Source organism: Impatiens glandulifera, chromosome 3 (assembly GCF_907164915.1).
Source record: "Impatiens glandulifera chromosome 3, dImpGla2.1, whole genome shotgun sequence".
NCBI lineage: Eukaryota > Viridiplantae > Streptophyta > Magnoliopsida > Ericales > Balsaminaceae > Impatiens > Impatiens glandulifera.
The window spans coordinates 62,470,410-62,484,128 of NC_061864.1; the positions used below are offsets into that span (position 1 = coordinate 62,470,410).

The 13,719-nt window shown below is 26.8% G+C and overlaps 2 protein-coding genes across 2 annotated transcripts; one reads left to right on the forward strand and one right to left on the reverse strand.

Moving 5' to 3' along the window:
* Positions 1–2,471: 2,471 nt before the first annotated feature.
* On the forward strand, positions 2,472–5,451 carry LOC124930587 (ent-kaurene oxidase-like). The gene is made up of 8 exons (XM_047470920.1): positions 2,472–2,586; positions 2,672–2,832; positions 3,221–3,382; positions 3,477–3,617; positions 4,074–4,319; positions 4,396–4,560; positions 4,637–4,831; positions 5,140–5,451. The coding sequence occupies exons 1-8, from the start codon at positions 2,472–2,474 to the stop codon at positions 5,449–5,451; spliced, it is 1,497 nt and encodes a 498-aa protein (XP_047326876.1).
* Positions 5,452–8,648: 3,197 nt separating this feature from the next.
* LOC124930588 (ent-kaurene oxidase-like) lies at positions 8,649–11,402 on the reverse strand (the record flags this gene model as incomplete). The annotated part of the gene is made up of 8 exons (XM_047470921.1): positions 8,649–9,147; positions 9,539–9,733; positions 9,808–9,969; positions 10,051–10,305; positions 10,396–10,536; positions 10,621–10,782; positions 10,918–11,078; positions 11,153–11,402. Coding segments are annotated over 8 exons (1,638 nt in total), but the record flags the coding sequence as incomplete, so codon positions are not given.
* Between the last annotated feature and the right edge of the window lie 2,317 nt (positions 11,403–13,719).

Genomic DNA, 13,719 nt, shown 5'->3' on the forward strand with positions numbered 1-13,719 from the left:
CATAATTGACTTTCTTCTCCACACTGGTCAGAGTGACGGTTTCTTCAATAAAAATTTTGACCAATTTTAAAAATATTGTAACACTTTTATTATAAAGATTTATTCAAATTTTAATCACTTAAACTATTAAAATTCGATAATTTAAAACATAATTGATCAAGCTTAAACTTGAAAAATATATCAACAAAAAGTTAGTTTTCCCAAATAATCACAGATTTTTCATTTTTGAGCATAAGATAGTTAATTTTTAATTTTTGAGATTTTTTATATGCAATTTGTATGTACAAATGCCATGTAAAAATTAATAAAAATGACCAAATAGGCTTAAGTAAATTTATTTTTTGTGTTTTTTTAAAATTATTTAAAAAGATTTTATATATTTTGGGAATTTTTTAAAGCCGGTTTCTGGATTTCTTAAACTAAATTGAATTCTGAGTCTGTAGAAAACCTTCTTTATATATGTTAGAACCAATATGCAGTCACAAAACATATTTAACTAATATCTTGAACCGATTTCTGGATTTCTTAAACTAAATTGAATTCTGAGTCTGTAGAAAACTATTCCTAAGCTAAGTATCAATTTGAAAACCGAGATTTTTAACTAATATCTTGAAATCGGGTAATATTTCACCAAATCGATTGTGATTTGTTTAAAATTGCTCTATATAACATTTAGAAACTATTGGGATGATATTGGGTTGAAATGTTTGAACTAAAGTTCAAGAAAAATAATCCATTTTTTTTTTAAATTTTAAATTCAAATTATGTTTTTTGAACAATAATGCAATATCCAAGAATTCAAGAACTTATGTGTATAAAATTTAAGTTTTGCTCGTAGCTTGTATTACTGATGATTATAAATTTACAATTCCTTACTCTTAGTTCATTCAAAATTTGTATAGCTAGTCATTGTCTTATATAAAGCACCTTCAACAAACTTAATGAAGCTTTTGGTGCATTAGAATAGTCTTTCAACATCTTCTTTTGAAAAATTACAAAAGTTTGGACCTTTGAAGGTGGCCTTGATGGATTTTCTATTTGAATATTCTCGCTATCCGGAGTTTTTTATTTTGGCGTGGAATGGTGTTGGGAAGCTTATATAGAGGTTCAAGTATCGGGACGTCTACCACATCTTTCTCCAATTTCGACCGAAAACCATTAATGTCATTTCACTTCTCGGTCACAATTTGCCCGGCAAAATCAATGTGACATGCCACATAAGACATAAGGATGGGAAATGATTCATGTGTCATGGGGACATTTCTATTTTTGAATAACTCATTTGGTTGAGTCTTCTAGGAGATCACATTTTTCAATGTTTTCAAATAAGTTGATGCGAGGACGCCTTGTCTAGAAAGAAGAATCTTTGGGCGTTCATCAAATCGCGGACGTGCGCTGGGCGATCCCTGCGTTCAGCGATAGGCTTCTGCGCCTGGGCTAGGGTTCCGCACTTGGGGTCCAGTTGCTCGCGGTGGCTGGTGAATATTTATTTTTCTTTCTCTCGTACTTTTATAAACTATTCTTTTGAATATTGTAAAAAATTGTTATAAATTTTCTTTTTTTATAGCAATTTGAACAAATTGATTATTATTTTTTTTTAAAAAATTATTAGAACCATTTCAATAAAATCTCATTAATCTATTTATTTTCTTATAAAATTCATGGAATACTACATGATCACCTCATTAATCTCAATAGAACAATAACAAAGACTAATACTAAAATAAAAAGGAGAGCAAAATTATTAGGTTGGAAAAATATACAAGAAAAGAGTAAAAAGAAATAAATTATTTTATTTTTTCAACAAATTAAATTACGCACGTCATTTTCTTTTCCAAATACATAGAATCATATATACAAGATTTCTAAATATTACTTCTTATTATATATGATTTGACTAGCAAAACCATTTGACATTTGGTTAACATGAAGCTATCTAAGTGCTAACACATCTAATCCCTAAATGAATTTTCACTTCAATCTGATATTTTATATAAGAATTAAGGGTTATATACATGGACTTATGAATGTAATTAAGGAAAGGAAATGATAATAATGGAGGGTATATGGTGTCCTTTGGGAGGAATCAAGTCCTCCAATAAGACAAATTAACATGCAATTAAGCCACTAAATAAAACAACACTACCACATATATTAGAAGATTAGACAAAAGAAGATGAGTTTTTTTTTTTAATTCAAAATAATTTTATTTTAATTAACTAATTATAATAAATTAAATGGATATCCGCCGCAATTAAGTGTTTATAATAAAGTCATGAATACATGCCATTGGAAACGACGAGGAGCTAGGTTCATCGGATCCATTGAAAAGGTTTTTGGAATCAATTTCATAAACAAATCTAATATTATTAAACTTGACCAACTTTTTCATAGTTTCTAATTTGTTTGCAAAGTCTCTTCAAACCCACATCTAAACTTCCACCAATTCTCTCTTTCGATCTCCTATGATCATGGAACTTCAAACATTTCCCTTCTGGAGCGTTGTGGCCATCTTTTTTGGTTTTCTTTCTTTGTTCCTCAATGGTCGGAATCGCAAGATACCACTCGGTCTCTTACCATTGCCCGGTAAACTTATTTTGTTTGTTGCAACAATAGTTTGAACGAATAAATGTTATTAGGAATATGAAGAAAAAAAAAACTCGAATTGCAGAGGTACCTGGTCTGCCTTTGGTTGGAAATCTGTTGCAGCTAAAGGAGAAGAAGCCTCATATGACTTTTACTAAATGGGCACAAACTTATGGTCCTATCTATTCTATAAGAACTGGCTTTAAGAAAATGGTGGTTCTCAATTCCAATGAAGTTGCCAAAGAGGTAATAATATATTTATCAATCTTGTATGTGGGGTTCTAATTCTTTGTCAATCATTCTTGATTAGACATTTTTAACTAAATTAATGATTTAAACATGGTAAAAATGGACCAAAAGTTTCGAATTCTATTCTCATTTAAAACGTTTTAAATTGAGAAATCATGATAACTTCCATCATTAAAAAAAAATCATATTTATAGAAAATATTACAACTCAGTAGAGAATGTGAAAGACTATAATAATGCACATTTTGAAATGATTCAATGTAAAATTAAACTGAATTAACTTGTAACTAATGTAAAAAATATCAATTGATCCCTTAATTTAATATATCATCACTTATTTGACTAACAATTAACATTGGATTTGTTTTTTTTCCAAAACTTTTCAGGCTATGGTTACAAGGTTTTCATCCATCTCAACTAGAAAGCTAAGCAAAGCTTTAACAATCCTCACTTCTGATAAATGCATGGTGGCAACAAGTGATTATAATGAGTTCCACAAGATAGTAAAGAGACATGTAATCACCAATCTTCTATCCTCGACTGCTCAGGTTAATTTCGAAAACACTTGTCATTATCTTGTTCGTTCTATGCTGCTTATTTTGTTCAACATTTTATCATATTTCTTCTCTATCGACGTTTCAGAAACGACAACTGGTTCATAGAGACTTGTTGTTGGAGAACATTGTAAAACTTTTCGGTGCTCATTTGGTGGAAAATCCTCTAGAAGTCGTAGAATTCCGAGAAATCTTTGAGTCGGAGCTTTTCGGGTTGGCAATGAAAGAAGTGAGTTAGTTGTAATATATATGATTATAGTATAGTACTTGCAATTATAAATATATAATATATTGAACTAGAAATAAAAAAATATTTAATTTAACTTAGTGCGCAAATTTCATGTCAAAATAGTAACAACAATAGTTAAAATCTAATATTTTCTCAATTACATTTATATTATTTTAGTATCATAAGATAATATTATATTTCATGTGAATTTTGCAAATTTGTTTATTATGATTTTTTCTTTCTTAAATATTGATAATGTTTTGAATGTTGTTGGAGTAATTTTTGTTAAATTTATGATAAATTTTGTTTTAGTTTTAAACTTTATTGGTTTATATTATTAGCTAGGGTGTGATCTTCGTGATTTAATTAATCAATAAAATGAGTGTTATTCTCTAAAATAAAAATCTCATAATATAATATATTTCAATTTGTGGAAATTTTCTCGATTTCTTGCAGGCTTTGGGCAACGATTATGAATCAATCTATGTTGAAGAGCTCGGGACAACTCTATGGAGAAAGGACATATTTAATGTTTTGGTGAACAATCCAATGGCTGGCGCGATTGAAGTAGATTGGCGAGAATTCTTCCCATATTTGAAATGGATACCAAATAAAGATTTCGAAAAGAAGATAGGGCAAATTAATTTCGAGAGGAATGTAGTAACAAACGCCCTAATTAGAGAACAAAGTAAATTGGTTTATGTAAGTAATCACCATCGAACAAACAAACAAAATAAACGGTTTAATTAACCGAATATTTTTTTTCGTGTCCAAACAGGGAAAGAACGGTGGTTACCTTGGTTATTTATTGTCTGAAGGAAAAACATTATCAAAGACACAAATTTGTATGTTGATTTGGGAGGTGATCATACAAGTATCAGATACTACTATGGTTGTGACAGAATGGGCTATGTATGAACTAGCTAAAAACAAAGATAAACAGGTTGGTTTACTATATGTTATTGTTTTATAATTTATGAAATTCCTTTTTTGGCAATTTCTTGATTTTTCCTTTACAGAACCGTTTGTATGATGAAATTGAAAGTGTTTGTGGATCGGAGAAGATATCCGAGGATAAGTTGTGTCGGCTTCCTTACTTGAATGCTATCTTTCACGAAACTTTAAGAAAACACAATCCTGTTCCGGTTATTCCTTTACGATATGCTCACGAAGATACACAAATAGGAGGATACTTTGTGCCCGCTGGAAGTGAGGTATTATTCAAAATTAGTTCATTTATATAACATTAGACAATAATATTATAGAATATTGAATATTTTTTTGGTTATAAATAATCCAAATAAGTCACTTTTTACTACAAATATTATTATTTTATATAAAAAAAGGTCATATAGATATCAAATAGATATCAAATAGAGTTGGTAGTAATTGAAAAGGAAGAAATTGTCAAATTTAAAACAATAATAGGAAAGACATGTAAAATGATCATATTAGTTCATTCTTTTAACTATTTCATGATTTTCTTTTTTTGCAATTTTATTATTGTATTCTATATATCTAGATTGGGATCAACCTTTATGGATGCAACATGAATGAAAAACAATGGGTGAAACCAGAAGAGTGGAATCCAGATAGATTTCTCGATGGAAAATACGATCCAATGGATTTGCACAACACAATGGCATTTGGAAGCGGGAAAAGGATATGTGCAGGCGCACTTCAAGCTATACTTATTTCTTGCATGTCTATTGGTAGGCTTGTACACGAGTTTGAATGGAGCTTAAGTGAAGGCGAAACAGCAGATGTTGACATTCTTGGCTTAACTGGTCGCAAACTTCATCCAATGCGGGCATTCCTTAAATCTAGGAAATGATGGCGACAATTGATCTATGTGTTTTCTTTTGTAAATTATGTTTTCGCCGCTGGATGGAATAAAACAGTTTCTTGTTGTGAATAAAACAATGAATGCTATATAGATTTTGATTGTAGTTGTAAGATTTGAATATATTAGTTGTTATTATCATATTTATTATATGTTTACAATGTTAATATTATTATACTTAATTTTTGTATTTACATAATTTAGTGTCGATAAAATAAATATAATCTACGTAAATGGTGAATAATATTAAATACAATATTTTTATCTTCTCTAAATTCCAATATGAGGCAAATATTTTGTTCTTAAAGATATATATTCACAATAAGTTTGGTATTGGTCAGGGACGGAGTCAGAATTTGAAATCTATTCGGGCTAATTTTTTATTAAAATAATTTATCCGTACTAGTTTTATAATAATATCAAATAAACAAACAAAATAAACTAAGTTTACTGTCATGTGTGTCTTTAGTGACAGGAAAATAATCAATAACGACGATAATGTACTGTCGTTATTGATAAATACATACAGAATATTTAGGGCTACCCGGGCTACCGACCGGGCCGGCTTGTACTTGGCTCTGCCCCTAGTATTGGTAGTTAGTTACATTAACAATAACAATATTTGTTTAATTGATGTTATAGAGTAACACAAATGAATTAATGTCAACAATATCTGAGGTCAAATTATTGACATTCTTGGTTGCATCTAATTAGTTAGAAAGTTTTATTATAAACATCTTTATTTTTTTTTATGATTTATACCGCCTATAAATTTACATTAAAAAAAATATCATCAACGTTAACAAAATATTATCTAAACTTCTAATTGTTTAATTTATGAAATTGAAGTAAAATGTTTATTATACATGTTAACAATATTATTAAATAAAATACTCCGAATATATATTTAATAATTAATTAAAATAATTAATAGTACGATGCTGTACTTTTATGTGTGTATTATTTAATTTATAAGATATTTAAAAATAACTAATACATTTAACATAATTATATATATATATATATATATATATATTTAAAATAGTTTATAAGTTATAAAAATGAATGATTATAATAAACTAAATTTAATTATTCTTATAAATATAATATATATATATATTCAAATATCAAATAAAAATAATTCATTACACTATATTTTAAATAACTGATATTATTTTCATTTATAATACTATTATAGTTGTATAATATTTTTTTTATACAATGTTATGTTATTATTCTTAAATAATAATTAGTGTTATTATTTATAAAAAAAAAATAATTATGTTATTTTTGATAAAATTATTATTACTTAAAAAAATTAAATTAAAATGAATAAAAAATTCAATTAAAATAAATTATAAAAATCTTAAAAATAAAAATAATATATATATATATATATAAAATATATATATATATATAACTTGTTTAGGGGTAGGTCGGGTACAGTATACCTTAAGGCATGTTTGGTACGTGGTTTTTGTACTCAGAATGGGAAAGGGAATGAAATGAGATGTTTGGTTGGTGGTTTTGATTCCAGGATATTGATTTGATTCTCGGATACTCAGGAATCATCCAATCCTCTCTATATTGGGAGGAATGAATCTCATTCCGGAGCGATACATTTTCTTTCCCATTATCTTCACTCTCCTATTTTCTCTCTCATAATTATAATTATAATTTTAATATCATATATATTTTATAATTATATTATACGTTATTTTATAATTAACATAATAATAAATTTTTATTTATTTATGAATAAATAATTTCAATTATTTAAATAATATTAAGGAATTATTTAAAATAAAATTTTAGTGATAATTACAATAACTAATAATAATATAATTAATTTTATATAATTAATTTTAAATATTATATATTAATAATAAAATTAAAATAAATTAATTAAAATATAAAAATATAAAACTAAAAATAAAATAACAATTTATATAACAAATATTACAAAATTAAATATGAAATATTTTAATAAAAATTATTATTAAAAAAATTATACCATGTTATAATATATTATTAAATAAAATATTATATTTAATTTAAAATATATAATATTTGAAAGACTTTTTCTTATATTATTTATATTTAATAGATAATTATTTATTTATAATTAGTAAAAAATTGAAACATTCAATATTTTTTTGTTATAAGTATTTTTATTTTTATTTTGAAAAAATATAATTAATATGAAAAAATATTAGATGTTTATATTTTATTAAATTATGTCACTTAAATATTTTATATATTTTAAACGTTACAAAAATAATAATATTTTATTTTTTTAATTTAATAAAATAAAATTAAAATTAATCATAATTTTAATAACAAAATTATATTTATAACTTTTCTCTTATAAATCCAAACGTTATCAATGGGAATGAGAATGAGAATGAGAATGATTAAAACTCTTAACCAAACACTACAATTCTATCAATCATACTCATTCCCATTCCACACATCTATCAATCTCAATCCTATTCCCATTCCTTTATTTGAACCAAGCACCCCCTTAATGTTTTATTCATACCTTATATCTTATACCTTATCAAAAATTTCGGTATGCAAAAAATGTATATTTTTACCTTACCTTGATTTTGGTATATCTTAATTTTGATATACATTAATTTTAGTATAAAAAAAAATCATATTTTTCCTTACCTTAATTTCGGTATACCTTAATTACGGTACGATATTGATATTATACTTTTATACCTAAAAATATATTAACTTAAAAAAAATCAATTTTATTGGTACGTAAAGATTGCATATATTGAATAATAATTCAGTATAATTATATTTGAATATTATTCAAAAAAAAAATTATATTTTTCTAACTAAATTAATATTAAATTTATTTAATTATTTCCTTTTAAGTATTATATATATATATATTAACTTATAATAAATACTATTTCAATATTTTATCAAAATTTCAATATTTTATCAAAATTTTAAAAATCTCATACAGTACCAATAATTTCAAGATATATTGCGATAAGGTATTTTCGATATACCTTTAATATCGGTAATTTTTCTTACCCCTAAACTTATAAGATTCATGAGAGGAACATAGTAATTTGAAAATTCAGATAAAATAAAATATCAATTACCACTATTATTATTATAATAAAGTCTTTATATGCATAATCTTACAAACATAACATAAACTTATAAAAGTCTAATTTTATTGCAGCACAAAATTTACATGTTTCAGAAAGATGATCACCATTCACCTAGTTGCCTGAATAAAAAAGACATATAAGCCTTATTCAAAGCATTCTCACAACAAAACAGAAAATGTTTTATTCTTCAACACAACGACGAAAACATAAATGAAAAACAACTAGATCGTTCTCATGATCACTTCCTAGGTTTAAGGAATGCCTGCATTGGATGAAGTTTGCGACTAGTGAGGCCAATAATGTCTACATCTTCAGCTTGCCCTTCGCCTAGGCTCCACTCAAACTCTTGTATAAGCCTACCAATAGACACACAAGAGATTAGTGACGCTTGAAGTGCGCCTGCACATATCCTTTTTCCGCTTCCAAATGCCATGGTTTTGTGCAAATCCATTGGATCATACTTCCCATCAAGAAACCTCTCCGGGTTCCACTCTTCCGGTTTCACCCAATGTTTCTCATCCATGTTGCATCCATAAAGGTTGATCCCAATCTACATAATAGAGTTCATATCAAATTTATAAAAACAAAAAAGAATGAACAAATATGATCAAATGTACATGTTTCTCCTAAATACTTTTGTTCAGTTTGAAATATACTTGTTTGGTGTAGACACAGATTTATTTGTGTTATTTGAGTTAACCAAAAAACATCCTTAGAATTTTAATATTATTAAAAGTTATAAATAACAAAGTAAGCATTTGATGAGAGGATATTGGTTTCCAAGAGCATCATCCATTTTTTTTCCAATTTACCCCTCTCAATCCTAAAACCTTATAATGAAGCTAAGCTTAAGAATAATTGGGTAGTTGAATAAATAAAAATTGCATTTATAAAATAAAACTAATTTTGAATCAACTTAAATGTTAGAAAGTAATGCGCACCTCACTTCCTGCAGGCACAAAGTATCCTCCGATTTGTGTATTTTCGTGAGCATATCGTAGAGGAATAACTGGAACAGGATTGTGTCTTCTTAAAGTTTCATGAAATATAGCATTCAAGTAAGGAAGCCGACAGAGCTTATCCTCAGATATCTTCTCCGACCCACAAACGCTTTCAATTTCATCATACAAGCGTTTCTGTAAAGGAAATCAAGAAATTGCCATAAAAAGAATTTCAAATTTTACAAAATAATAACATATAGGAAACCAACCTGTTTATCTTTGTTTTTAGCTAGTTCATACATGGCCCATTCTGTCACAACCATAGTAGTATCTGATGCTTCTATGATCACCTCCCAAATTAACATAGCCATTTGTGTCTCTGTTAATGTTTTTCCTTCCGACAGTAGATAGCCGAGATAACATGTCTTTTCCTGTTCCAAAAAAAAAAAGAAACAGTCATTTCAACCATTTTTTTTGCTTGTTTGTTTGCTTGTTCTTACGTTAAAGCTCACCTCTCCTGCAGAAATTAGTTTACTCTGTTCTCTAATCAAGGCCTTTGTTACTACATTCCTCCTAAAACAAATTTGCTCAATCTTTTTTTCAAAACCTTTGTTGGGTATCCAGCTCAAATACGGGAAGAAGTCTCGCCAATCTACATCAATTGCGCCGCCCATTGGATCGCTCACCAAAACATTAAATATATCATGTCTCGATAGAGTTGTCTCAAGCTCTTCCACATAGATTGATTCAACATCATTGCCCAAACTCTGCAAAAGACAGGGAGAAAACTTATTATTAGCTAAAGTCTTAAAGAGCATATTCCACAACCACAACTATAATCAGAATAAGAATCTCACTTGTTTCATTGACAACCCGAAAAGCTCAGACTCAAATATTTCTCGGAATTCTACAGCTTCTAAAGGATTCCTCTCAGAATGAGGACTGAAAAGTCTTACAATGTTCTCCACCAACATGTCTCTATGACCCCGAATTCTTTTCTGAAATTTCAATAGAAAATAAGTAAGTTATAGAATGTGGAAGAAAAGAAGGAACACGATAATGATGATAAGTGTTGTCGAAACCTGCGCAGTTGGGGATAGAAGATTGGTGAGTACATGCCTCTTTACAGTCTTATGGAACTCATCATAATCACTTGTTGCCACCATGCATTTATCAGAAGTGAGCATCGTTAAAGCTTTGCTTAACTTTCTAGTTGATATGGATGAAAACCTTGTAACCATAGCCTAAACAAAATGATGCCAGAAAGCAAATCAAGATATAGCTGCTACACCTTCATTAGCCAAAGTTTCCCACAAATATACACAACAGTTAAAGTAAAAATTTCAACAATTGACAAGTAATCGAAAAAGATAGATCACCTCTTTAGCAACTTCATTGGAATTGAGAACCACCATTGTATTAGAACCAGTTCTGATTGAATAGATAGGACCATAAATTTGAGCCCATTTGGTAAAAGTCATATGAGGTTTCTTCTCTTTCAGCTGCAGTAAATTCCCAAGCAAAGGCAAACCAGGTACCTCTGCAATAATCACCCATCTTAAGAAAACACATTCAATGCATAAACCCACAAAATAATAAGTGAAATAAGTTTACCAGGCAGAGGTAGGAGACCGGGAGGTATCTTGTGACGTCGATCATTGAGGAATCCTTTTACTAACCACAAAGAAATGCCACCTATAGCTACGGCCGGACCTCCTATGGCGATGGCGGTTGTCAAAGGAACTGTTTGAAGTTCCATTGCAGGGGAGAGAGAATGAGAACAAATTGAGGGATGTTTAGATGTGGGTTTTGAGAGATTCTTCAAGCGGTGAATTGGGTATTTGATTAATAATATAGAGAAGAATCAAACAAATGAAGTATGGGCAAGAGAAGTGACAAAAGATAGTTTGTAAGCTGGAAGCAAAGTCATGGTTCAAAGGGTGGTGAAATGTCTTTTCTTTTTTATTTTGGTTTTGGGAAGTTATGGGGTATGACTATTATATATCTTGTTTCATTTTGGATTTTTCAACTATTTAATTTATTTGTTAAATTCCTTTATAAAAAAAACTTTTAAATAAAAAAAATTATAATAATTCATTGGGTAAACCAGTTGAGGCAATATAGACTCATTAATTTTTTTTTTTTTTTTTTTTTTTTGTAAGATATGTCGGTGTTCGTTAAAATTTGTTCTTTTTGTTTATCTTTGTTAAACTATTTTTTTTTTTAATTTTATAATGTTTTTCTCGATAAACTTAAACAACTCTTGTCTAATATTTTGTATGGACAGTAATATCTAAGTCGAAGCATTGAACCAAATTGAGCAAAGGAACATTTTCAAAAAAATATTTTCACTATTTAAAATTTTAAATAATTACATTTTTCTCAATTGGTTTGATCTCGTTTTTTTCTCATGTTTTTTGAATTTGTTTTTTTAAATATTATATAATAAAAAATATTAAAATATTTTTTATTTAAAATTAAATAAGAATATTTTGATATTTTTATTAATAGGTTAAGTGATTGAAATTTAGAATTATAATAGATAATTGTAAAATATTAACTCAGGATCAAACAAGCTTTTAGAGGCGATTTGATTTTTTATTTTTTTTTATCTAAAAACTCATCTATTACAATTATCTATTTCTTTTCAAGAATCAAATTATTAAATTCATTAGTAAAAATATTAAATATTCTTATTTTATTTTTATAAAATTTAAATATAAAAGACATTACAATAATTCAATTAATTAAAAATATAAAACATATTTTTTTTCTCAAAGTAAGATTAAAAACAGTAAAAATCCTTAAATAACCGACATCAAACAAGTCCTTAGAGTTAAACAAAATTGTTTCATATAAAAATATATTATTTACTTTAATTTGTTAAATTATTATGATGGTTTTTTTATTTAAATTTTATTAAAATGAAGTAGTGTATTTTAAATTTTTTTTAAAAGTATGTAATAGGTGAATTATTGATAAAAAAAAGTTCAAAAAAAATACAATATCAAACAAATTCTTATAGTGAGAGTATATCTGGGTTATGACACTGAAATGATTCCAAAAATATTTTCAATCGAATTTAGGAACTTAGCTCATTGTCGTTTTCTAAGGCATTTTTCAGGTCTTGTTTGGAATGCATATAATCACATTTGAGATGTCATCCTAGTAAATAAAGGCATGCTTTTAAGAAAAGTGAAAGACAAAGTAAGAATGATTGGTAAATTAAGATAAAAAGAAATCATAAAAGTTTCTTTTTCTAGATTCTAGTGATTTGTCTTAAAATCAAACAAGACCCATATTTATTGATTAGTCACACTAGAGACTATAGTCTTGTCTTCTTATGACAATGTTATCAAGAGAGCATATCCCCATGACATAAACAATTATTAATTTGTTTTAATAAAATAAAATGGTGACTATAACGTGCAAATTTAACTTGTAAAACTATTTTATTGTATTTTAATTGTTAATTATTGTTTTTGGGTAAACTAATTGTTAAATTTGAAGATAGAGATTCTCTGTCCTTAAATCTTGATTAAATATTAAAGTCATGTGTTTGCCCCTAAATTATTGGATGATATAGTTAAACTTATTTGTCTCTAAATTTTTATTTTTTTATAATTTTTCTTAGACATCTGATAAATATTTATGTCTTTATAATTAATTTTTAAAGTTGTCAAATAAAAAATAAAAATTAGAATGGAAAATGTGATTAAATTGAATATATAGAACATTTTTCAAGATAAAAATTGGATAAAAAAAATATTTTGACAAAATTGCTAAACATCAGTTTGTTTATATATTTTTAAAATTAAATATTAAATTTTGTAGTATTCATGGTCTTGTAAATTTATATAATAATTTATGGTAAATGATATAGTTACTTATTTTTTTTAAAGTAATATGTTGTTTCCCTTCAAAAAAAATAATAATATTAATTAGTGTGTTTGTTTTATTGTCAAACTTTTAGTGAAACCAAATATTTTAAACATGAATTATTAGTTTTCCCTAACTATACATTCTTTGTATTTCTTAATTTCTTTATAAAATAAATAGTAAAATAAAAGAATGATAGTTTTACATTTGAAAAAAAAGAATTATTCTTCTCTTTTCTATTTATTTTATATTTTAATTGGTGATTAGATTTATTTATCAAGATGATAATGGTTTTCATAAGA